The following is a 26,733-nucleotide window of genomic DNA, read 5'->3' as shown; positions in this document are numbered from 1 at the left end:
GTCGGCAGGTGATATCTCCATATTCAGGAGTTTGTTTTAATTAACTCGAACAAACGGATGTAATTTATGAGCAGATCTTGGCTAAGCTGTGCCTGGTTGTGGTTGAGTCTTGGTTACCAGTGATGAAGCTACATGTTTCTGATGGTTTCTGGTTCAGATACAGTTGATTTAACCATACTTTGGTGCAGTTTCTCCAGACATGGAGCATGATTTGAGATATGTCTATGAATCCCTTCCTTGAATTGGGCTTGTGTGTATAGATATGTTGTGTGCATGAAGGTAGCTTGTGTGGTTTCAGTGCAGCTGCATGTGTCGTGTGCCTGAGTACACAGCACACGTATCTTTGTGTAGTTGTCTGGTGTTTGGGGTCATGCCCAAAGGTCTATTTGCTACTGATCTGTGCAATTTGGCAAAGCCCATGAGTGTACGTGTGTGTGGTGTGCATGGGGTATGAGTGGTCCCTGTGGAGTGTGTGCACCAAGCGGTCCCTTTCTCCCCATGGGTCAGGAGAGCAGAAAGACATGTGCTCTTTCTCCCTACAGAGTGGCGGCAGGCAAGCGGGGCCAGAATGATCCTGCAAGATGAAGACATTACCACCAAGATAGAGAATGACTGGAAGAGGCTCAACACCCTGGCACATTATCAGGTAAGGAGTCAAGAGCTCTCTGCCAGGGACACAGGAACAATACTGCCAGTGCCCGCCTCTCTCTGCCCTGAGCCCTCCAGCCCTCCTGCAACATCTCTGTGACCTTCCCATCCAAGTCTCTTGCTGCTGGTCTGACACAAGCCCCACAACTTCCCCTCTTTCTATCCCTGTCTTGGCTCCATTCGTCATCCCAGCCCCACGTGAAGCTCAGTGCTGGAACAAACAGAAGAGCAATACAAGGCAGTGACTCTCGGCATTGCCCATCCTCCAACATCCTTCTCTTGTTTATGGATAAAAGGCCTTTATTCCTCTCCCATGGAAGAGAAAGAGTCCTTCCAGATCCATTCCCCAGGACCCTTCTGATCAGATAGCCCAGCTCAGCCCCACTCTTGTGTGTTCATAGCCTCTTCTTCAGCTTCCCCTTCTGCATCCTCCTGGTCACGCCAACATCCTGCTGCCATCTTTGTTCCCTGGTATTCCCATCTTTTGGAACACCGGGCTGGCCCGTTTATAATGACTTAATACAATGTCTTAAATACAATGTCTTAAATACAGTGGCCTAAAGCCTAAGAGGTGCTGAGTGGCTGCAGTGCCCATCACACAGAGGTGGATGCAGGGCTAAGATTTGAGCAGTCTCCCATGGTTTTATGTAAGGTGAAGGCTTGGCAAAAGAAGGGCAGCTCCTGGAGTCTATCCTGCTTGCAGTGCTTGCCTTCACCTGAGCTCTGCACCTGAGCTTGCCCCAGTCCCCTCAAGGCATGGCATGGCAGGATATGCCATGTGTCCTGCAAAGATGCCAGTGCATGAGAATGAAAGGAAGTGGAGGTCTCTGGACCGGAGCCAGGATTGGAGTTGCCAAGCTTGGAGCTGTATCCCCATCCCCACTTGATCGGTGGGAACATGGGGATGGCTGTGAGTAAATGTTTGGGGTCTTTCAGAGCCCTGCAAGATGGATCCAGGAGTCTGTGTCATGCACACAGGGTCCAATCCACAGCTCATGTAAGCCGGTTTAGTCCTGTCTATCAACTGCACCGATGTAGACCAGATGAAGACCTGGCCCACGTGTCTAGAGAAGGTGTCAAATAACACAATGAAAAACAGATATGATGTCAAGGACTGGCCTGATAACAGGTCCTTCCCGGGTGATCAGATGGGGTGGAAAGAGGGTAGTTCAGCACCAGAAAGAGAGACAAAGAGCTGTTTTACAGGTAACACATGGCAGCTATTCACCATGAAGGGGCTTGTATGCCTTCCCCAAGTCACTGTTGCTGGCACTGGTCAGTCTGTCAACCCAACCATCCCGTTGGCCCAGAGATACCAGATAAAAGTGTCCTGCAAATCATTTGGGGTGGGACTAGAGGGAGATGTAGGCAACCACCCTCTTAAACAAGAGGCTGAGCTGCAGCCCTCACCATGCCACCAGCAGTAGAAATGGATACACCAGGCTGCCCCTGGCATCCGCAGACAGGAGGGGGCACAGGGCAGGAATGGATAGGGCACAGAGAGGAGATAATATGGGAGAGGCTAAACTAGTTTTGCTCATGCTCTGCGGGTCTTTGATGTTGACAGAGCAAAAAGTTTGGGGCTTAAGGTCTGGAAGAAGAAGGTTAAGGACTGAGAACTGTCTAGGATGTGGGGGGACGCAGCCAGGCGATGCTGGGTCAGGGTCAGGCTCCCTGGGACCGCTGCCTCTGACTCCCTGCCTCTAGAAGAATGGAAAATGGTGCTGACTTCCTTTGTGGAGCATGTCAACACTGATGCCCGAGGAGCAGATCTGGGCCATGGTTCAGCCAAGGGCAAGTCCAAGAAAAGTGGAGATTGGGCTGAAGACGCTCGGAGAGGAGAGGGATTTCCAAAATGTCAAGAAACGTGCGTTTTGGCATTTTCAAGTCAACGTTTCCAGTGGAGTCTGAACTCAGCACTGACTCCTTGGGCACCTTCCACCACTTCCCGTGCCTCAGTTTCCCTATCTGCATCATAGGGATAACAACACAGAGCTCCAATAATTACCTTCGGTGCGTGCTGAGAAGCTGATTAATTGGTGTCTGTAAAGTGCTTTGAAGATGAAAAGCTCTGTGTAAGTACTAATTATTATTATTACAGAGATGAGAGCTAGCAGCGCTTCACAGTGTTTCCTTCCCCCTTCCACTTCTCTTTTTTATAACTTCGTATTTTTCAAAGATTTGTCCTGATACAGCTTTGCTTAGCCACAGCCTCATTATTGTATGCTGTTTTATTGGCTTTTGAAGCAGGGACCACATATAAATGCCTAGATAATGGATGGGAAGACTGGTTCATTGCAAGAGGTCCTATTCTTTTTGAAGCCCTCGTGCCTACTACCCATAGCCATACCTACACCATCTGTAGAAGCAGAGCAATACTAATTTTCCCCTTTGGTGCTTTGGAGTGAGGGCACAATGAGCATGGAAAACCACAGTGATAAAGCAGGAGTTTCTGCATGCCTGCTCTACTAGAGAAGTCCTCGGACACCTTACAGGATGAGACCCTGCAAGTGTCATGGCATTTCTGTGTCTATGAGGGCCACTTTCAGGCACTGTGCTCCAGCTGTTCCCATAATGTGAACTCAGTCTTAACATCTGCTTCCCTCGAAATGCTGAACCCCTTCCTTTCTCATAGAGATGGCCTGGACTCGACCCTCAAGTCCAGACCCTTGGCACTCCTAGAAGGATTTGAATTCCTAGATCTGAACCCACACCTTCAGTTCTGGTTTGAATCCAAGGATGCAGATGAAGGAGGCTGTTATCCTGTTTGGCTGGGATGTGGGCAGAGGCTCCTTTCAGAGCAAAATAGTGGAGAGCTTGCAAAAGCAGCTGGTTCTGTGACATTTCATTTGGGGTTGAAACCTTGGGAGAATAGCCTCTGAGATCTTGGGACACTGAGGTCTGAACCACACAGCCTGATATGTCTTGATTTGACCCAGAGTCCTGTCTGAACCCAGTGCAGACTCTGCAACCTAGCTGTGGTAGTGAAATTTTGTCTCCTGGACCTTTTCAGTGTCAGTCTCCTGCTTTACTAACTATTGGATATTAAGAAGACCAAAGACTTCTGTAAAATCAGCTTCTTGCGGTTTCGGATCCAGCATAAAGTGAATGTGGATAAATAGGGGCATGGGTGAAACCCCACACCTTAGATCTGCAAGCCATTGCTCATACAGCTAGGCTAAATAGGGTCTTGATCCAAAACCTGTTCCACTGACTTCATCCAGCTTTGGAGTAGGATCTGCATGGGTCTGGTCCTGCCTGGCCACAGACTTGCCCACTGACTTGAGCAGAGCTGGCGTGGACTTGCATCAATGGAAGTGGGAACAAGTTGAAGTCCCATTGATATCAGTGGAAACTCTCATGTGAGGAGCTCATCCTTTGGGACTGGAAGTAACTATGATGAGATCTTCAGGGTAGCAATGCTGATTTGTCATTCAGGTTTGGCTGCCTGGATTTCCTCTGGTACAATGCGCGCTTTCGGCTGACTCTAGAAGACTTACCAATAAATTCTCTTTTCTCTACAGGTGCCGGATGGATCCGTGGTAGCATTAGTCTCCAAACAAGTCACTGCCTACAATGCTGTCAATAATGCCACCGTCTCCAGGACCTCAGCTAGCAAGTATGGTAAGGACCCGTTGGCCGATGCATGTCAAGACAGGTGGCAGAAGGAAGATAAGGGAACAATGCAGGTGACGAGTCATCAGACTTACAATGGGAACAGTGCACTGACAGCTAGTTAGTGCTAATTAGATAGTGACAGCCCAATGACATGCAGATGGGAACCACCAGAAACATCAAGCACTTAGGTGCCCAACTCCCCTTTGAAGTCCATGCCCGTAGTAGTCCATGGGAGCCCATAGTGTTATCCAGGTGACCCCATGGGGTTCCTCTTGCCCACCTGCCAGCTCACACCCTCCCCCTGGGCACAGCTGCCCCACACATGGGCTCACATGGGTGTGAGGCACCCCTGGATGCAGCAATGCAGGGGAGTTTCTCACCTGCAGCGGGAGAGCAGTACAGACCACCGATTCTCCTGGATCCAGCATTCAGTTCTGTTTAGTATACGAAAGCATCTCCATATTATCTCATCCTCTGTAGCTTGAGGGAAAGTGCCGTTGCTCAGTCCAGCGGAACCTCCTTGCCCCTTCTCCAAGGACATGAGCACTCCACAAAACCTTATTAATATTCATTCTCTTTGCAGTGTTGTTGCAATTACAGGAAAGCACAGTGACCTTTTAAAAAAGACTTTTGGATGGGGGGTATTTATTGTTATAGTTCTTGAATTCTTTGCTACTAGATTTTTCAGGCAGGGAGAAGGAGGGATGGGAAAGGCTGTGGCGGGTCAGAAGTGATTGTTAATTGCAAAGAATGAAGCAGCAGCCAGAGAGAACAAGGATACTCCATCTGGTAATTAATATATGGAGGCTGGTAATGCATTAATGAGGTGGATTCAGCCTCTGCTACTGGACAACACAATGTCTGTGTGTTAATTGTAGTTAAAATACACTCAACTTGTAGCACTGTCAGTGGGTCAGGGGCCTGGGCCGCGCCATCAGCAAGGGGCTCAAGAAATTGAATTTGGTGCAGTAGAGAATAGAGGTGGTCTTGGATGGAGGTTCTGATCCTCCATGTGGGTAGTTGGAGGATCCAGACCATTGCTTTTAAAATGCTTAGTGAAAGCAAGACTTGGAAGAGGAATTGAAAGAGCAGGGAGTAGGTAACAAACAGAGGGATAGCTAAGTCAGGAATGGGAAAAAGAGGGGCCATCGCTTTGTGTTTGATCAAGATCTATTGTATGCACTGACCAAACACATGTCCCTGGATAATGCCCAGTGCTTCTCCAAGGGCCTGGCTCAAAATGCACTAAACATCACATGCAGTTAGGCACAATATGAAACTAGAGGCAGCAAAAGCCAATCTGGTCACCTGCTCATCTCCTTGCTGAAGCAGGCTCATGGTCTTCTTAGATGCACCAGTATCTTGTCCAGCCTGGTCCTCACTCTGCCAGGGGGTGGGGGACGCAGACTGTCTCATGAAAGAAGCTCACACCATAACCGACCTCTGTGTAGGGAACAATCTCCCTGGGTCTGGTGAGTTCCTTGTGAGATTATAAGCAGTCACCAGCCTTGCAGCCATTATGGGAAGGTAACAAGGGATGTGCCTTTTCTAAAGCAGTGCGGCTGCTGAGGAAACACACTGTACATGGTCTGACCCCTTGTCTAACCAAGAGATGCTTGAGCAAGCTGGGGTTTTGTCCCTGCAGAGAACATGATCCGCTACACAGGCAGCCCAGACAGCCTGCGCTCCCGCACACCCATGATCACGCCGGACCTCGAGAGTGGAGTCAAGATGTGGCACCTAGTCAAGAACCATGAGCATGGAGACCAAAAAGAGGGTGACAGGGGCAGCAAGATGGTGTCTGAGATCTACCTGACAAGGCTGCTGGCCACCAAGGTACGATGCTGGATGATAGCATGAGCAGGGAGACTTGGAAGGAAAGGGATTTGAAGGGGTTGAGAGGAGTTGGGACCCTTGGTGGGTAGGAGTGCAAGAGGAACCATGGGAAGAGGTGTGTCCCCCCTCTGGAGTAATATCTAGGGTTCCCTCTGCCCTCTTATAGTCTCTATGGTATTAGGGTGAGGGGGGCTGTGGCTGGGGGGCAACATTGTGACTCTGGAGGAGTGTGCAGTGGAGCTTTCTGGACTCCCTTCGGGAGTCTCTATGTTCCCCGGGGGAGCTGGAGGACTCTTCTTAATCTTCCAGTGGAAGTGCAGTTGGCCTGTCTGGCCTCCCTTGCAGGGGGTCTTTGTGGTTCCCAGAGGATGTAGGATACATCTGTGTGGCCATCCTTGGGACAACTCAGAGGATGTGGTGTGGTATCTGCTCCAAGTGCAAGAGGAACAGTGGGAAGAAGTGGGACAGGAATGAGTACAGAGAGAGGAGCAGGAGGAAAACAGAACTGGAGGAAGAGGGAATGAAAATGGAGGAAAACTACATCCTCCAGGGCTGCAAAGGTGAAGGTCTAGAGCTTGCATTTAGCACAGGGCCAGTGAAAGGATTCCAGGAGATTGGAAATGGCATGGTCAGAGTGACGGGGTAGACTTCCACATGGAGGGGAATGTGCTGGTAGGCTGGATTTAGGGAGAGAGGAGAAAGGGCGGGTCACGGAGATGCATGTTGGAGTAGTCAGGATCCAACCAAGGAATGGACAATGCCAGTGAAGAAAGGAGGCTCTGGTGATAGTAAGGAAGTAGGAACCACAGAGCGATTTGGGCATGGCAAGACAGAGGGTAGGCAGGGAGGCTGCAAGAATGGCTGGTGGCATTCTCAGGAGCAGCTTTCCGTGGAGGGATGGCTGCGTACACAGAGCTGTAGGGGCGGGAGCTGCTTGCTTTGGTGACATACCCTGTCTTGGTGTGAGTCCAGGGGTGCAGGGTAGCCAACAAGGCCATGCTGGTCTGGTTCAGTGAGTCATGCCCTGAACTGGGGGGAAATGGTACTCCTTTTCCTTGTCCCCACCTACTCCCAGGAGACCAGTAGATGGAGAGGAACACACACTACTTTACTGAGACACTAGGTATCAAGTTCAACTCCTGGGCCCTCAACATGAAAGTGCTCCACTGGGTGGGCCCAGATAATGCAGATTGCCCAAGGGGTGGGATGGAGACATGACTTCCCATCAGCCACAGTGGAGATGCCCCCTCCTACCATATAGAGCTCCTTGACACCAGGGAGACCCCTCTCAGGACACCATCCCAACCCATGGAAGGAACTCCCTCAAGAAATAAAGACCCCTTTCCCCCCCCTCCCCTCCTCTCCCTCCTCTCCAAGAACACGGCACATTTCTTTAACCTTGCATTCCCTAAAATAAAGACACAATAACAGGTGTGTTTAAAAATAAAAACCACCCAAACAAAACTCTCCACCTGGCTGGAGGAGAGAATGAGAGAGCAAGCACTCGCATGTCCTGTTGTGCGCTACTGGAAGGCGAAGAAGGTGGCCTGGGAGCCCGTATGGACTAGAACAGGGAAGAAGAGAATAAGTGAGGGGCAGGCTGGGTAACAGATTTGGCAATGGGCACTGGCATCTTGCACATCCCAAATTATTAGAAATCTGGCCTGGTCAGCTGTAGCCAAAGGTGGCAACATCTGGTGGCTGTCCTGAGCCTGGGAGAAAGAAGCTGGCAGCGTTTGTGTGTAGTCTCCAGTCCCTTGTTGGCAGAAGGAGGCCAAGGATGGAGTGCACCCCTGTGGGTGAAGTTCACACGTAACGGGCATTACAGCTACCTGATATTCAGGCACCTGATTAATGAAGATACCAGCTCTTCTCCACCCCCTTGAGCCTGGAAACCAGCCTGGGACTAAGACACGGGCAGAGGCAAGTGCAGAACAGACGCACAGAGACAGCCATGGTCACGGGCTGCCGGCAAGGGTCACTCCAGCACGTCCTTCCCGTGCACAGCCCCATCCTTGGTAGTAGTGGTGGACCAGTACAAGCAGGACTTGCGTATCTACTAACAGTGTCCTGAGCAGCAGCATCCAAGGACGGGCATAAAACAGCCTGAGCCTTTGCTGTGCTCTAGCTTCCAGCATTGCAGCGATGGCACAGCCACACTTGGGTGGTGTCTGACCTCCCCTAACCCGTGGCAGACACTCTCAGGGGGCCAGGTCTCCAGTGGATGTCAATACGTATTCATTGGAGCACCTTGGGGAACTGGGGTCCTCTGGATACTTTCTGTGGCCAGTTCTCATAGCGGTGGACCATGAACTGGACTCCAGGCTCTGCCCATCCCGGCTTCGCTCCTTTGCGAGCCCGGCAGGGAAGCAACTGAGCATCTGACACTGCAGCAAATTAAGCTGGAAGAGGCTGGTTGTTCCTCTGGGACTTGGGAAAGAAATTTCTTCCCAAGCATGCTTCCCCTTTTGAGACAGGAGGGGAAGGCTGCAGTTGCTGGTAACACAATCTTGGGGAACGATGTTTACCCTGATCTGGGCCTGACCTCTGAGACCCGGTGTCTTTAGCCTAAAAGCTTTGGAGGGTTTCTTTGTGCCTGGCTGGGTGAGTGCATTGAGCATGCATTCCCTCAGAAACAGAGCTGGCAGGCAGCTCTGCTTGTCAGACCACCACGATTTCCCCTCGGGGCTCCTCTCCGAGCCCAGCCACACACTCCAGGGGGGGTTTTCACCTCTCAGGAGCTCACGCGAGCAAACGGTATCTGTGTTTGTTTCTCAAAGAATAAATCAAATGGGGAATCAGCAAGAGATACCAGCCTGTTAATTAAGCATTTGTTAGTGCTATGTAAACTGTACCCGCCCCGGCGGAGCCTGGCGCTCGGCTTTCAGCCAGAGAAGCCCTTCCCAGGGTCTGTAGAGAAGGGGGAGTTTTGCTCTCCAGGGAAATTTCCATTTGGGAAGCGGGATCTGCCAAGCTGTTACAACTATGGTCTCTGATGTGGAGTTAGCTGGGATGGAAGGGGAGGGATGCTCACACCGACGAGTATTAGCTATCTTTTCGGGGACGGGCAAGCCACTGGCAGGAGATGCGGTTATGTCCTGGTCTTCCCCTCGCTGCCGCTGTCCCAGGCTTTGACTGCACCTAGTTCCTGACATGCACCAGCCTCTGTTCATCCCTTTTCCCTGCTGGGGTGCACACAGCCTTGTCACTGCTCCTCAGGCTGAGCTACTGTACCCTCTGAGTCCCACTGCCTGACTCCAGGGTAGTCACTGCATACCCCAGGCCTGAGCACGCCCCTGCAATCGCCTCTCAAACGCTGCCTGTCAGCATGCCTCCACTGCAACTGCATCCCAAGCCTGCTTGCACCCCTCCATTGCTCTGTGCTCTCTGATCCTTGGCAGGGATTGCCCTTCATCTCCAGGCCCAGCAGTGGGGCTGCCCTGTGTACTATCAGGACAAGGAGCCTGGGTAATGGCAGGTGGCCTCTGCAGTGAGCACGCTGAGCCCCATCCCCTTCATACCTCTCCCGTTTCAGTCCCTGTGTTATGTGCTCACCTGCTTGTCTTGCAAAGCAATAGCCCCCTTTTAAGATCTTTCCAGGCATGATGGTCTACAGTAAAGATATGGCCCACAGGCCACATACAGCCCAGAAGGACACATCTGATGCTGGCCCTGGGTCTTGAATTGACCCACGTGCTGCAATTGGTGTGTGCCAGACTGGCCCCAAACGCAGGGCCCAGGACACGTGTGCAGGGCCAGCCTGGGACCCCTGCCACGTGCCGGGTCCAGTACTCGGGGCATCTGCTTCAGCCTGTCAGGGACCGATGCTGCACACGGTGCCTGCCCTAGACCTGCTGAAGCAGGAGCCAAGTGCATCTCATGTCCCAGACTAGCCAGAGCAGGTGCTGGATCTGGCACACGAGGTGTGGGGTGGAGTCCATGGGCCCACTTTGGCCCACAGGCCAGCCCTGCACCATTGGTTGATCTCATGGCCCAATCCTGCACCACTCCTCTGACCCCTGGGACCAGATGAATTTGACACCTCTGATCTACAGAAACTGAAGAAGCCTCACCGAACTCTATGCAAGCACACACCAAAGTCACTAGAGCTGTTTTAGGGCCTGATCTTGTTCCCATTGGGAGCAGCACCCTGCCCCTTGCTGCCCTGTGCACAGATGCAGACCGGTCACCCGTCACATCCCCTGCCCCACACCCAGCTCCGACGACTTCGCTGACACTTCATTGATGGCTTTTGTGGCCTGGCAATCCCCTGATTTTGCTCACAAAGTCGGTCCACATTATGTGAGCTCAGCGCTTGTGAGAGGGGCTCAGTGGAGATTAAAGTCCTCTCCGTCTCTGTATCAGCAAAGCCTGGTGATGTTCCTGACTGCTGTTCCTTAGCCCTCCTGGCTTGTGTGCAACAAGGTGGTAGACACCTTCCCATTCAGTCCACTTAGACTCTTAACTGCTTCTGAGCCTGACGAGTGTTTGGCCTAAGGACCATTGGTTTATAATATCTCACGCAAGAAAGCCATTGCACGGCACCATCTTTCCAGTCATTACTTCCATTGGTTGAACCCATGCCCCTGCATTGCCCCCCTAAGCCGTCATGATACCCCACCTCCCATCTTCTGGGAGTGCTCTAGGGCTCAACAGTGTCTTCTTGGACAGCATCAAGCCTCTACACTGGTGTCTCATGCTGTTCTTCCTTCTCCCCCATCCCCTCAACAGGGCACGTTGCAGAAGTTTGTCGATGACCTCTTTGAGACCATTTTCAGCACAGCGCACCGTGGCAGCGCCCTGCCCCTGGCCATCAAGTACATGTTTGATTTCCTGGATGAACAGGCCGACAAGCACAACATCCACGACCCTCACGTGCGGCATACCTGGAAGAGCAACTGGTGAGTGGGAGGCCCCCTGGACAGCCCTACCCCGTGTGCCAGATGGAGGGGAAATGCAGCCAGGGAAGAATGGGATTGTGATTACAGCACCGGTCTGCAACTCAGGACACTTGGGTTCCTTCCCCAGCTCTGCCATGGGCTTCCTGTGACACCTTGGTGCAGGCACTTAGGTTTTCCGAAAGTGGTTAGGCACCTCCGTGCCCTTGAAATCCACAGGTGTAGGTGCCTAAATGCCTCTCAGGCCCTGGGACATCACCTCTGTGGGCTATAGGGTCTCTCTGTATAAAATGGGGCTAATAGGAGTCCCCAGGGGGAGAGAGAGATATTTGCAGTTCAAATGCTAAAGTAGTCAGGACCAGACGCAGAACCCATCATACAGTCGTGACAGCCTGACTGTTCAAGATACCATAGCCGCTACCCCCAAATCTTCCTCACGGCCCCACTGCTCTCGCTGGGTGTAATGGGCCCGAGACCGGAAGCTGCAATCACTGGGGAGAAGGATCCTTGTTGTTTTTATCCTCTGAATCTCCCTGCTGGAAAGAGTTCCCTGGGGAGTCACTCCTTCCCTCTCGCCTGTGCAAATACAGGGCTTATAAAAGGAGCAGCTAAGGAAAACGGCAGGGCTCCTGGCTGATGTATTTGCTCCTTTTACCAGCCGTGCTGATGGCAGGTCGTCACAGGCGGCGCAATAAAAGCAGAAACCCCATGCACCAAAGAGGCTTTCAACTAATGAAACATTAGCATATTATTAACATTATCTGCGGCACTAATCTAAGGCTGATTGCAGCCACTCAGACTAAATGAGCAGGAGGTTTATTGCAGGGGGGGGATTGCATGGGGGTGGCGGTATGAAGAAATGATCCCTTCTCAATCAGATTGAATTAACTCCAAGTCACTTCACAGGCCTCAGCATTCCCAGTCAGCAGCCTCCTACCCCTCTCCCCGGTTGTGGCTGGAGTTTAGCATCTAAAGAGTTTATGGCCAACTTTTTCTCCCCTGTCCTACTGCAGTCCCTATTTGGCCCAAGAGCATATGGGGAAGGAGAGATCCTGGCACAGTCAATTGGGACATGCTGTCTGCTGGTATGTGAAGGGATAGTCACCTAGGAGAGAGATGAATTGTTTCAGGTGTTTCAGGAAGAGGATGACTGGAAACAACGGGATGAATATAAAGAAAGGAAAACTGGTTAGTTTGTAGGAGTGTCCTGTTATTGTGCAGTTCATTTAGATGCTGAAATGAGCGCCCTTTGGAAAGTGTAGAAGCCCCAGCTCTGGAGACATTTGAAACAAGACATTATAAAACCCCGGAGACAGGGCGATGGAGACCCAGCAAGAGGACTCCAATACAGGAGGTTTATCTTAGCTCTTTGGACATGGCTCCATGAACCGAGTTGCCCCAAAGGAACCTCAAGGCAGAAGCGTCGACTTGCTTTGGGGCAACTGGGTACAAATGAATAGCTGCCCTGGCGCTGTCCCCATCTGGTGCAGCCTGTAACAAGCAGGGATTCATGTCTCCTCCCAACGTACTTCGTAACTCTGCCCCAAACTCTTCCCCACTTTATGGAAGTCTTATAAGGCGACGGGTCAATTCTGCTCCCCCATCTGGTGATTTCAGTGGGGCTTCTTCAAAATTGGATGCCACTGAGGACGAGTAAGGGTGACGGTCTTGTCCTAGGACTCGCTAGACAAAAGTCATCCCCTGATATCACTCCATTGACTGCAGTATAATCCCATCAGGTGTATATCAGTAGCAGAGATGCGGGTAGACCGCAGCTCCCCAGCTTTGCAGTTCTGTTAGGCTGTGGAGTGATTCCCCCATTGGAAAGGGTAGAGGCCTTATCCCTGGAGACATTTGAAATGAGGCTTGATAAAGCATGACACAACTCCCTGCCTGTTATCAACATGGCACACCGCAAACGACACCGACTCTGATCCACCTTGATCACCTCTCCTGTGCTCCCCGCAGCTTGCCATTGAGGTTCTGGGTTAACATGATCAAGAACCCGCAGTTTGTCTTCGACATCCACAAGAACAGCATCACGGACGCCTGCCTCTCCGTGGTGGCTCAGACCTTCATGGACTCCTGTTCAACCTCCGAGCACCGGCTGGGCAAGGACTCACCCTCCAACAAGCTCCTCTATGCCAAGGACATCCCCAGCTACAAGAACTGGGTGGAAAGGTGAGTGCTCAACCAAGGTGGGGATGGCTCAAGTCAAGGCTGGCGTGCCCTGGTACCCTAGTTGTGTCACTGGGATTTTTCTTTGCTCTAAGCCAGAGTGGGAATAGTCACCCTGGGCATTTTATCTCCACTGGCACCACAGTGAAGAGGGGAAGGAAAGCCCTGAGGTTGTTCTCTTGAGGGGTAATGGGTATGTGGGGATGGAGGAAGTGTGGCTAACTGTGCTTGATGAATCATTGCCAGGGGTTTTGAACTATTCCATTCAGACTGAGAGCGCTCACTCGGCATTATAAGCAAAGGGGCCAGACGATCTGTTATATGCAACAGTGGACTTAGGTGCCTAAGTGCAATTCAGTTTGAGAGGTCGGTAACATTCCTGATCCAGTTCGATCTAGGAAATATTTGCATCCTTTCAAACATATCAACCTAAGGCAGAAGGCAGGTCCAATTTGCACCTTATAGACTGACCAAATCAGAGATGCATACGCTTTTGTAAGCAGCAGCTTATTTCATTAGATGCTATATATATGGAGAGAGAGAGAGAGAAAGAGAGAGGGAGAGATCTCATCTGAGATCCTTAGCTATCGGTTATCCCACTGAGATGTAGTTCCTCACTTCTTGTCTTCAGTAAGTCTTTGATTACACTTCTTTTCAGCCAGCGCTTCTACCCTTTGAAATGTAAACCACCATTGTCTGCGTGGGGGTTGATCTGGGTTTGAAACACGGTTGATGCAGAACCCCTTTAACTGCTCATTGCTTTTTTGCGCCTCATTTCTGAGGACTATGTGTTACAACAATAGATGCATTAACAGAGTGGAATAAATTTGCACTTAGATACTCAAGTCCATTTACCCATCGCATAGTTTGGTGGACTAAAATCTGGCCTTGGGACTCAAATCCCAGCAGGCCTGCTCTTTTTTCCCTTCTGAGGTATCTCCATTTCTCTGCTACCTGTTGAGTCCCTTGGATGACAATTGTTCTCACTCATCCTGTTGGGATCAAAGAGCAGGGGTGTGCCCAAGCACACTAACAAAAACCTCCCCTGCCTGGTGGTCCCTGCTCTGCTTCTGGCCAGCCAAGGGGCAGCTCCATATGAGCAGTGGAGAAAGTAATCCCAGTGCTCACAGTGCAATGAGTGCTTTGTGACCCTGCAGGACAGAAGTCGCTCGGTTGCTATCCGATGCCTCTCCTTCAAAACTCACTCTGGCAGCTCTCCCATTGACTTTAGCGGGAGTTTGCGTGAACAAGACTGGCAGAGTATGATCTGTATTGTGTGTTTCCCAACATGCCATGTCTGCCTGGCACTCATGACAGATTGTGGAATGATGCAGATGGAAAATAGCTGCAGTGCTGTAACTATGAATAGTGGGTTAACATGCAGCTCGTTCATGGATATCCAGACACTTTTAAACAATTATTCATCTGGATGGGTGGATGGATGGATGGATGGTTAGATATTGCCTAAAATTAATCACACTCTCTCCAGGCTATATGAAATCTCTGATACTGGAGATACAAAACAGTTTAAGTGGGTATATTTCCTGCAGTGGAATCTGTCAGTCGTTCTGTGATAGGAGGCCATAACTGATGAAAGGTTTCCATGTAGGCAGCATTAGGTGAAATCCTTTATAGTGCTGCTGCTATCAGCCACTGATTTGTCCAGGCAATTATTGTTAGTCATGGTTAGACACTTGCATTTTTGCAAATGTAGTTTCTTAGCAACCAATTAGGCTCTTAGGATCTACCTTGCATAATTATGACCTACTTTTTGCACTGGTCCAGCATTTCTTTATATGTTTGGAGTGTGGGCACTGGGCAGGTCTGAGCTCTGGGTGTGAGATGCAGAGAAACTTCACAATAATAGGTGCACATCATTAGTGACTCAGAGATGGTGTGTTTTCTCTTTAGTGGCCTGGGTGTAGCGAGAGGCTGGTTTCAGTGGATCGGTATCTAGCGCACATACCATCCCCAAAATTGGTTCTCATTGCCAGGCTTTTTAGCAATCAGCAAGGTTGGGACACAGCCATGATGACCAAACTCCCAGTCAGCCTCGGAGGATGTCCCTTAGGGTGATAGAGTAGCCTGCTCCAGTGCTGTACCTCTTCCCTTGGAAACAGAAGGCTTCATTCCCCCAAGCTTTAACCAGCATTGCTATCACTTTCATACCATGGGAGGCTGACTTGTACAGAAAGATGATCCTTAGCAATAAGTGCCACTATTTCTTGGAAACCTTCCCAGAACAACTGGATGGTTTTGCTTTCATAAATCAGATGCATGAAGCCTCCCACTGCTTGTGAACATCAATGGCTTTTATCTCAGCCAGGCCAGGGAGATCCTGAAATGTATTTATTTTTTAATGCTATCTCAGAACTTCGAATGGTTTTTTGCTGCTGCAGTGGTTGAAGCCCTAGGTAGCTTGCAGGTTTTGTGAACACGCAAGGAGATTGCCTTCTTGGTTTGGCACTGTAAGCGAGCGGCACCGTGCACCTGAACTGAAGGAGGTTGTTGCATCGGCCTTTGAGGACGTGGCAGGCTGCAAGGATAATGGTGCATTAAGGGTGAACAGGAGACAGGCTGGGTTGGACCCAGTTCCTAATGAACTCTGTGCTAATCTTTGACATCCAGGAGGACTAGGAGCTATTCCAGTTGACAAAGGACAGTATCAGCCAGAGGGAGAAACGGTCAAGACAGTTTGTTTTTTAGAGACTAAGCAGGAGCCAGGATTAGACAAGTGACAGCCAGGGAGTTGCTGCATTTTTCAAGACATCAGTCAGATGGTACCTCAAACTAGATGAAGTGTCCTGCATAAGAGCAGTCGGGCTGTGGGGAAGGGAGTGCTACTGCTGGGTGACACCCTGGAGAAAAGCAAAGTGCCTGTCTTAATGTGAGTCTATGTGCATGCTAACGTGGTTAGACCATTCAGAAAACACCAGTACTCCCAGCCACCCGCTTGCAGCGACTGGCTTCTCTGGTGGGCTATGGACCACTGCTCCAAGACCTCAAAGCAAGGTCAGATACAGAGCAGCTGGCAATGGGTGAAAGCAGGTGTCTGGCATGTAAGAGCATCCAAAGACACTGCTTTCTAGAAGAGTTTGGCACTGGGCACCCAGGAGGGGAAGGAATAAAAGCAGATTTAGATTGGCCATGGGACCACTTCATTGTTCAAGTCCATGGGTAGCTTGGTTTAAACTGTCTGTGGTACTTCAGGACTGAGAGAAGAAAGCAGGGTCCTGAAACTCAACCAACTTGAGCTCTGGATTCAGATTTTGCTCCACCTCTGTGTGTATACAGAGGGGGGAAAAGGAGCTAGAACCAACCAAAGCTTGATTGGACATCTCCTATTCAGAAAATAAAGCCAGGATAGGAGAAGGAGCCAGGGAACGTGATGTCTGTTTCCATTTGCATCAAACTGCCTTGCTAGACTAACAGGCTCAGCACCCATTTTTCATGGCCTTCATGGGTTCAATTCCGCTGGCTTTCCTGGGATGTCCCTGTATTTACACAGGTGTAGCTGAGATCAGGATCATTTCTTCTCTGGAAAGGCTGGGGATTCAGGAGCACTCGACGAAACCCCTGAGCACTAAGTGGAGCTTGTTTTAATTGGGACCAGCTTGTTAGCATTCGCTAGCACTGTGGAAACATGACAAAGGGCCACGGCTGACCTTTCATTTCCCTCCATGCTGCCAAATGTATGATCACATTTGTTTGAACTTCATTAACACAGTTTAATTGCATTCTGCGCAATCAATAAGTGGTTTCCTTGCAGAAAACCTGGCACGAAGACCAGAAGACAAGGTGCTGGAAGGGGCAGTGTCATCAAAGAGCAAAAGGCGGTGTTTGTTTCCCTATTGCACTAGCATTTAAGATACTGGGGGGTGCAGAGATGGGCACTTGGGAGTGCAGAGGTGGGCACTTGGACTTGAGGGCCTCCAGCTGTTGTGTAGTAGCCAGCATGGAGCAAAAACCGGAACTGGGCGTATGTGTTGGAAACCCACTTCCCCTGTCGAACTGTCCTAGTTGGGAATAGGTGTGTCAAAATCTGTGAGGGTCTGGGAAAAATGCTTCTATGAGTCTCTGAATGCTGGGTCTGTGTGAGGGAGAGGGGCAGGAGACAGATCTGTCTGGCTAGTTCCTACTTAAATACTCTTTCTCTTGGCACGGCAATCTGCCAGTGAGAGGTACAGGATACTAGGCTAGGTGAAGTTGTGATCTGTCCCATTTTGGCATTTCTTATGTTTTTCTGAGTCAGCAGTATGCTTTTGTTGCAAAAAAAAAAAGCCAATAGGGATGCATTAACAGGAGTATTGCATGTAAGTCAATAGAAGTGATTCTTCTACTGTGGTCAGCGCTGGTGAGGTCTCGTCTGGAGTGCTATGTCCAGTTTTGGACACTGCACTTCAAAAAAAACCATGGAGAAATTGGAAAGAGAGCAGTGGAGAACAACACAAAGGAGGGCTAGGAAACATGACTTGGAACAAGGATTATATAGCCTGGAAAAGAAAGTCCAGGGGGGCTGATCTGATAACAGTCTTCAGATAATATGTGAAGGCTTTGTTATAGAGGCTGTTCTTTCAGTCCACAGGGGCTAGAGCATAAAGTAATGGGCTTAAACTGCAACTAGGGAAAGTTTAGGTTGGATATTAGGAAGAACTTTTTAACCACAAGGTTGATTAAGCACTGGAAAAGACACACTCGGTGAAGTGATAACACTCGATTGTTGAGCTTGCTAATGTTTCCTGGCTGCTTTGTAACCGAATTAGAGAGAAAGGAAAAAGCAGAGAGGAACTGGGCTGGTTCAATGGCACCAAATGGCAGAGTCTCTCACTACAAATCTAGGTGAGTGAGTTGGAGACTTCCTCCAGGCACGTAGCCAAGGTTGTCCCCAGTCATCCCAACTGTAAATGTGTCCTTGGTCAATTCAGCATGAGACGCCAACCTGGCTGGATGTGCTGCTAAGTGTGTTGCTCCTTTGTGTGCTGTTGGCTACAGACACTGGAAAACCCTTCACAAGCACCTGATGGGCCATCTAGGCTTGGAGGGTCCTTTGACCAAGCACAGCAAAGATAACTCATTGCAGAGACAAAAGTTTTATGAACCACTGAGATTTTAAATGGTAACGTCAGGGTTGCATGGCAGCTCCGAGGAGCGTAAAGGAGAGCGTTAAATGCCTGTGGGAGGCTTCAGCTTGCCCTTCAAACACTTCTACTTGAAACAAAGTTGAGTCCCTAACCCTTTTCCTGGCAGAGAGAGGGCTCAAAGTGTCACAGCTTGGTAGGGGCTAGGGGGGCTTGGCAAAAGAGATGCTCAGCACGATCTGTTCTTCTTGAGGGCTGTTCATTGGTAGCTCTTGGAGCGGCAAATAAAGGAGATCAGGATGTCATCTCCATTGGCACAGATGGGGAAGCAGAAGCCCACTAGGAGGATGCACTTGACTAAGGTCAAGCAATTGGGCAGCCAGGGCTGGGAAGGGCACCTACATCACCTGAGTCCTAGCCTACGGCGCGGCCCCACGTCACTATGTTGCCTGCAGCTGAACCTCGTGTAATTCAGGTGACGTGTTCGTTAGCTGAGAGCTGTGTTAGTAAAACAGGGCCTGCCTATTACAGCCGGTAGCCCACCGGGATGCATTCATGCTCTCGCCCCAGGTGTAGCTGAGGCACAAAGAGCCGGAGATGCTTAAAATGAATCTCCTGGATGAATCAGTTCGGTGGGTGGTGGTGGAGGGTGCAAGGTCCCTGGGCTGTTGACTGGGCCAGATCCCTCATTGGCCCCAGGGCTTCCCCTGTGTAGATGCTCACTTCCTCCGGCCCTCAGGTAGGATGGGAAACCCAGGCTCACCGAGCATGGGGCTGATAGAGGGGTGGTGGAAGAGGGATGTGGAGGTGGGAGGGGACGGAGAAGGGAAGCATGGTAGGCAGCCCAGTGAAGAGGGGGAGTGCAAGAGGGCCCTGAAGTGGGGGCATTTGCCTGTTGCTGCAGGTACCATACACGGCCTGCAGTATATGGGTAACTTCATGCTCCTTCCTTGCTTCTGCCCTTGGCACCAGCACTGGATGAAGAGGCTCCCTGCCTCTTCCCCATCATTCCTCCTGAGACGGTAAGAAGCAGGGAACGGCGCTAAAAAAATCAAGGCCAAGAGGCTGGCATTTCACACCTCGATTATCACTTCTCTGCGTGATGTGTAGGGACTTGCTCGACATCAGAGTCAGGCTGTTGACTTGGCTTATAGACAGTCGGGTCTAATACTTTACGCACCAGTTAAAAGCCGGTATTTGGGCTTGAACCTGAGCTCTCTCAGTCATCAAACCCATTAAGTGGCAAAGAGCCTCCACTAAGCAAGTCAAAGACAGGGAGCTGGTGCAGGGTAGCCTTCATCTACAGCAGGGCGAGAGGATGCATGTGGGGAAATAGTGACAGAGCAGCTGCTTTGCAGTAACGTCCTGCTCCCTTCCCACAAGTGATAAGTGGTTCATTTGTCTGCACCCTCAACCAGCTTTGCCGCCCACAAGGAAAGTAAAATGACCCCTGGGATTCAACAGGTGAACCAGCACCATGTCCCTAGACCTCCACGGTATCTGCTGCCAGGTTCTTGCCCAGCTGCCCCCGGGCATGCCAGCCTCTGAGAGGCCAAATCCCTTTGGCCTGCCTCTCCCTTCTCCAGCGGGCCAAGCGCCGCCTGCTGTTGCATAACCCTAATTATGTCATTTCTGTAATTGCAGCGGCCGTCTGCAGCACATGGATTCGTTACAAGCTTTTCATATGCTAAGCTGATTATTAATGAGCGCAGTCCCCAACCAGCGGCGGCAACAACAACAACGGGGAAAAAAGCCTTTGCGCGGTAATTAGCTCCATGACGGAGCAAGCCCAGGCTGCTTGGGAAGATCGTGGGGCCACGGAGGAGGCGTTGGCAGCTGGGCTGTGCTTGTCTCCTTTGATGAGTTAATGAGTGCCCGGGTTCAGGCCCTGCCATAACTCCTCAGCCTCACGGGACGGCTCCCCTTCTGCAGGCAATGCCTCTTCTTGGTGCCCGATGCACCATGCATCTCCCCTGCCCCTGGCGAGAGCAAAGAGATGGGATTTCTCCTCGCTGTCATCTCCTAACACAAACATAAACTGCTCTTTGGATGGGAGAGAGAGCTGAGGGGTGTTCAAGCTTGGCTAAAGTACTCTGCTGGTGAGGGGGCAGCTGTGGGCAGCCACCCCTTCTTCCACTGAAGCCTTGCTGAGGTGATAGGGAGGTGTTTGGGGCCATATCGCGATACCAACATTTCCTCTGGTTCTTCTCAGATCCTTAGGGGATGTGAGCTCTGCAATGACCAGCACCCCAAGCTGAGCCACTTATGCCTTCTCAGTGCACGGGGTACCCAAGCAGAGGGATCCTGGGTAACGGGACAGGGGAGAGAGGCAGAATTTGGACTCTCTGGACATCTCTGGTTGCAATCTGCAGCCCCTCTGGGCATGCCATGAAAAACGCATCCCCAACAGGCCGGAGGGTAGGACGCTTGCCCAGGAGGTGAGAAGGTGATCTGGGGCACCCCCATGGCATCCTTTTGTGTGAGCCTGAGCTTGCCCACTGCATCCAGCTCAATGGGTGAGATGGGTACGGCCCTGCCTAGCGTGAACGATCCTGCTTCAGGACCTAGACGAGGCCTCCAAGCAGCCCATTAGCTGTGGAAAGGCACAGAGGCGGCTTTGCATGGCTGAGCAGTGGAAACTGAGGCAGCTGCCAAGTCAGAGGGTGTGAAAGGTTGTGGTTTGCCAGGCCATGCCTGCCTGTGGTTTCTCCGGTCAGAGTCCTGTTACGAGCTCACTGCTCGGATGTCTTTAAACTGGGGTGGGCTAAGGAGGGACCCACAAAGGGTGAAAGTCACGGCTGGGGTGCTCTGGAGGCGATATTGGGAGGTGGGACGCTGGCAGACCAAGCAGTGTGGAAAATCCTCAGTGCTTGGTACATTGAAGGCACTTTGTTAAAATAGATTTTGTTTTGGATTCGACTATGACTCCGAGATCTCTTTCCGCTGCTGTGCTGCTGAGAAAGTCACCTCCCAGTCTGTAGGTGTGTTGGCGATTCCTTCTCCCGGGATGCAGCGCTTTGCACTTATCTTCGTTAACCTGCATCCCATTCTGTTCAGCCCACATTCCCAACCTGTCCAAATCCGCCTGAATCGGCTCCCTGCCCTCCAGCGTGTTTACTTCTCCCCTTAATTTGGTATCACCTGCGAATTTGGACAGAGCGCTTTCCACGCCCTCATCCAAGTCACTGATGGAGATACTGAACAGCACTGGTCCAAGGACCAAACCTTGGGGGACTCCACCGCCCACACTTGTCCAGGTCAAAAACAACCCATCCGCCACCACCCTCTGGGTGCAACCCCACCTGAGCGTGTAAGCGTCTACGTCACAACCGCTGAATTTATTTGTAAGAATGGGATGTGACACTGTATCAAAGGCCTTTTTAAAATCCAAGTAGATGGCATCTAGCTCAGCTCCTGCATCTAAGCATTTTTGTGACCTGGCTGTAAAAAGAAACAAGGTTAGTCAGGCGGGATCTACCTGCTATGAAGCCGTGCTGGTTACTTTTCCTACTAACTCCCACAAATGTGATCCTTAATAATTCTTTTCAAAGGTTTTCTCAAGGATAGTGGATCCACTCCCCCAGCTACAGTGTATTACCCCAGGGCGCACGTGCTGGCCACGGCCCAGGCTGTCTCCAGGCCTAAGGGAGCCGAAGGGACAGATGTTTCATGGGCAGTGCTTCCAAGACAGCCGTGTGGCCACCCACCCTGGGACCCCTGGCACAGGCTGTTCGTGGGTCTGCAGGCCAACAGAAGAGCCACATTTTGGATGTGATAAAGTCCGGGCCTCCCTGCAGATTCGGGCGCTTCATGCTGACACGTGGAGACACCAGGTCACGGCACCGCACCAAAATGCTGAGGCTGAAAGCCATGCACAGGAGCATCTCCAGCTGTGGTTTGACTACGGGGGGAGCTTCAAGTCTCTGCCTGCCCATGCCCCATGCCACTGAAAGCTGTGAGGCGAGGGCCTTCCTGCACACAGCCTGATAAGGGGTCACAAGTATCAGCCCAGCAGACTCAGGCCGTCCCTCTTGAGGACATAGCCATTTCCACAACACAGTCTGCTTTGACCAGGACCAGGAGAGAGTGGTCCGGGGGAGACGTCCCGAGTCTCCTCCCTTGCCCCCATCATCACTGAACAAAGAGCAGGAAGACCTCCAGGCTCCTCCGTTGTCCACTGAAGTGGACGGTACTGGCCACTGGCGTGTGTGGGGGCAGAGCACCGAATTAGCAGAATAAGCTAAAACCAAGCCGAAATCCAGTGAAATATTAGCCTGAGAATGTGAGCTGCGAAGCCCTCAAGGGGCCATTTCCACTTATGGGCAAGGTGCTGGCAGGCAGGAGGAGGAGGTTTGTAAAGGGGGAATAACCCAGAGAGTGACAGGCAGGAGTAGAGGGCTGGGGAAGTGTCCAGGCATACACTGGAGGACCGAGCTAGCCGTTGCACACCACCGCTGTGGTCACTGATGAGAGAGGAAGGCAAATCAGTCAGGTGGGAAGAGCCAGAGAGCTCAGAGAAGTCCTCTCTTCCTCCTCCCCTGCCAGCTATCGCTGGCGTCCCCACCTTCCCGCAGCGGTGACGGGTCTACAACAGCAGAGGATGCTCAGACTGAGAGCCTCACACTCCTGGCAGGCTCTGGGAGCCGGCTCGCTGCAAATTGAACTGTCAAGGCATCCCAGGCACTTGAGGTCCTATCTGGAGTGCCACACAAGTGCCACCGCTGTTGGGCTGTCACCCAGCTCTGCAGAGCACCTCGGCGCCAATGCAGAGCAGAGCGGATGCAGCGGGAGGCGGCAGCATGGGCAAGGACGTGACACGCAACAGGCTGGAGCTCGCAGCATCCCCCTGAGCCCCCGTTCACTGGCGCCACGGGGAGGCCTGGCACGTGTCCTGCTTTGCTAGGTACCCCCCAGTCTGGGGAAACAGGGCACAGAGGTTGCTGAGGCCAGGCGGGGTTCAGCTCCCAGCTGCTGGCTCTTCCGTTCTGGACTGGGAGCCTGCAGTGCGATGAAAAAGCATTGATTTATATGGGACTAATGAGGAGGCTGCAGGGAGGAGCCCTGCTCTGCCTACATATCCCACAGGCACCCTCCTGCCAGGAGCGGTGATGCCATCCCATGCTCATGCCAATACCATGCCCGCTTCTCAGGGTGAGGCCCCGTCCCAGTTCAGAATGGGTCCAGGTCCCAGTTCTCAAAATCCACCACCACCAAGTCAAGAAACTGTCCCCCTCTTTGCCGCTGTCGGCAGCAGAGCCAGGACACGGGCCTATGAGCATAAGCTGCCTCCCCGCAGGCATGGCCCCTGGGTTTGCGGTGCACAGACGGGTCAGGGTAAGAGTCAGAGTCCTGGGTGACCCAGCTGCAGTCTCATGGGCAGGCAGAAACCGCGGCTCTGGTGCGTCCCAGTATGGCCACAGTCCCCATCTCTCTCTTCTCTCTCCATCCCCGACCCGTGGAGCAGGCTGCCCATGCCACAGCCTATGCAGGGCTCCTGCCCGTTCGGGTGGGTGGCGAAGCACACCTCACCCCTGCAGGGGTTGTGGCCCCACGCTGGCAGCTGAGCTCCACCGCCTGACATAAGCAGTGCCAGGGCTCTCTTTATCTTCAAGTCCACCCATCCCCAGGAAAGCAGCCCCTGGCCTGTGTGGAGCTCCCGGCTGTCACGAGTTAGGGACCCAAACCACCATGAGAGCCGTGGTCCACGGGTGCGAGGAGGAGAGGCCGGCATGTGTGCATGACCTATATTTCTCATGCACCACCTCTCGCTGGTGGGTGAGGGGCAAGGGGCCTGGGGCTGCATGCAGGTCACCAGCTGCTCTTCCTGACCCCATGGCTGATGGGAGGAGATTCAGGCTGGTCTGCAATGCCAGGCTTTCCCTGTCGTTCAGGTGATGCTGTCCTTTGCTCTCTCCCACCTGTTGGCAGGAGGGTGCCTATGGGATATGTAGGCAGAGCAGAGCTCTTCCCTGCAACCTCCTCGTTAGTCCCGTAAATCAATGATTTTTCATCACAGCGCAGGGTCCAATGCCCACCCCCCCATCTCTTACCATTGGGCTCAGACGTGGTTCCCTCCGTCTGCCAAGTTCCTCATTCATTTATTAGCCAGCCGAGCACTTGGGCTGTAACCCTGAGCTCAGAGGAGCATGGAGTGATGCTCCAGTAGAGCCATTAGTAATGCTGCTGTGTCCCCCTCCAGTTTTTTGCTGTAAGTGATACACAAGCAACCCTGCAGAAGTAGCAGAGGCCCCACCACATTCAGCTGAGCCCTCTTGGCTATGAGGACTTCGTAGAGTGTGAGCAGACGTGATGGGGAGCAGGGGTTTTGATCCCGAGGCTGATCTTGCAGCACCAGTTCCTGGTGAGGTTACAGGATGTTTAACCCCAGACAACTCCCTCCCTTCAATGGGCCTCGGTGATCTCCAACTCTGGAGCCAGGCAGGTTGCAAACACCAAGCCGAGACCACTTTCTTCTTAAGCAGCAACAGGTAGGGCATGAGCCTGAGTCCAGAGGCTTGAGTTGTCCACACTAGCTTTTGCCAGGGAGCACCAGCCAGCACTGGCATCAATTGGGTGCCCTCTTAGGCAGGCCCACCAACATTATTGTTGTCCCAGTCCCCAGCGGTCTCAAGCTGGTTGCCCTGCTCTAGGTGGAGCTAAAAGGCAGGGGATGTTGTAAGCGATGCACTGGACTTTGCTGGTTGTCTGCACGACGGGGGAAGTAGCTTTGGCCCGTCCACCGCTGCAGAGCAGATATGGGTAGACAAGCAGGAGTCACCTGGAGCAGGCAGGCAATGCCCGAGCTTCTTCTATAGCTGGTGGCCACTTCCCCGCACCTCGTCCTCAAATGGCAGGGCCTGGTTTTGGGGCCTTCCCCTCCCCTGTCACAGCGAGTGCTTCCTGGCTTCCTGGTCGAAGGATGCTCATTATACTGTACTTCGGCATCCGAGTTCGGTGCCATGGAAGCAGCCCCTGGCTCTGCAGGTGGCTTGGTGCTGTTTACAGGACACCTGTCAGCTATTTTGGCTCCTCGTCCTTTCTGCCTCCTAATTATAAAATTGTGGCGCGTGCCGGCACTAGGGCCTTTTTTTTTTTTTTTTGCCCTTTTTTTTTTTTGTACACAAAATGTCAAATTGCAGAAATTAAAAATGTAAATGATGGTGTCTAATTAACCAGTTGACAGTGGAGCACAGCTGCAAGTGACAGTGACTGATTACCTTCTGCAAACCTTGTCCTCCAAGACCTGCCGTGCCCGGGGGGAGGAAGGACATGGGGAAAGAAAGCAACTTCCTTAAAGAAACACAGGTTGGCAGGCAAAGCCCTGTGCAGTGGTAACCACCCCGGGACTCCCCGGTCCAGTCGTGGACCCCGGAGGGATGCAAGCAGGCTTTCCTCACCGTGCCTAGGCTGCGTGCACTGAAGCACTGGAGCAGCCTTGGGCTGCTGTGTGTGCCCCGGGCCGGTCTGGCACCTGGGGGAGATGTGGGGAGGATGGGGTGGGCGAGTAGTGATAGGGGACCTGGGGCAGAGAGGTGGTTGAGGTGGGAGGGCTGCCGGGGCTTCGAGTGCGTGTCCGCGGGGGGAGGATGAGAGGGTGGGAGTCTGCGAATGGCGACACGGGCGTGCTGCGGGTTGTGAGTGTGCCTGTCAGGGTGATTGTGTTCACGGGCATGCTAATGGAAGCGGCACACTGGGGATTGTGCGAGGGTGCGGGTGTGAGCCATCTGTGTGGGGGCAGGCGGCAGGCATCCCCGCGGTGGGTGAAGTGGACGTGGCACTGGCATGAGGAGTTGCATGTTGCATTGGCAGCTACCTGGGCGAATGGGCGGCGTGGCCATGATGAGAAGACCCAGCCCCTTCCTCAGCGGGGCCCTGGGCCCCACCATCCTCACACCAGTGCCCCAAGTGCAAATGTCCTATGAACGTGGTTCGGTCGCTAGAGCTGGTATGTCTGCAGCAGGGGGCTGCTTGGGCTTGGTGAGAGCTTGAGCCTTTCTCTGATGCCTGCTTTGCACAGGTTGAGGGGGCAGAGCAGATGGGGCACCTTACAGAAAACACAGCCCTGCTCCAGGCTCGTGTTGAGGGACCATTTGACTCCAGAAGCTTTTGCTTTTGGCTTGGCAGCTCTCATTTGCCCAGCGCAAGGCATGAGGAAGGTCTAGCTAGTGCGAGGCAGCTCTTGCAGACCTGGCAGCAGGGAGCACACTGAAGTGAGGGGCAGGGCACGGTCATCCTTGGGCAGGGAAAGGTGCAAGGGAGATACCACTAGGTTGTGGCTGGCAACCTCTGCTTGGCTGGCTAGCGTGTGCTTATCCAGCCATGCCAGGGCCGCCTTTGGTGCTCTGTTGGGCTTCACTGGGGAGCGTGTAGGTGACTGTGAAAGCTCTGGAGGATCTGCCCGTGACACCCAGCATTTTGGGGAGCTAGGGGGTGGCCTATCTTCTTGGGCAAGCAGTGAAAGGCTAACTTAGAGCACC

At 52.2% G+C, this 26,733-nt stretch overlaps 1 protein-coding gene across 1 annotated transcript in view; it reads left to right on the top strand.

The window, feature by feature from the left end:
- PLXNA4 (plexin A4) overlaps positions 1–26,733 on the top strand; it is a 506,929-nt gene that overhangs the window by 469,129 nt on the left and 11,067 nt on the right. The window contains exons 26-29 of the mRNA XM_019543765.1: positions 4,173–4,272; positions 5,912–6,102; positions 10,834–11,003; positions 12,969–13,181. Coding sequence (XP_019399310.1) covers positions 4,173–4,272; positions 5,912–6,102; positions 10,834–11,003; positions 12,969–13,181 — 674 coding nt within the window. The remainder of the gene's footprint in view (positions 1–4,172; positions 4,273–5,911; positions 6,103–10,833; positions 11,004–12,968; positions 13,182–26,733) is intronic.

Source organism: Crocodylus porosus, unplaced genomic scaffold (genome assembly GCF_001723895.1).
Source record: "Crocodylus porosus isolate Cpor-Errol unplaced genomic scaffold, CroPor_comp1, whole genome shotgun sequence".
In the NCBI taxonomy this organism is placed as follows: Eukaryota; Metazoa; Chordata; order Crocodylia; family Crocodylidae; genus Crocodylus; species Crocodylus porosus.
This window is presented reverse-complemented; position numbering and strand designations above follow the sequence as displayed.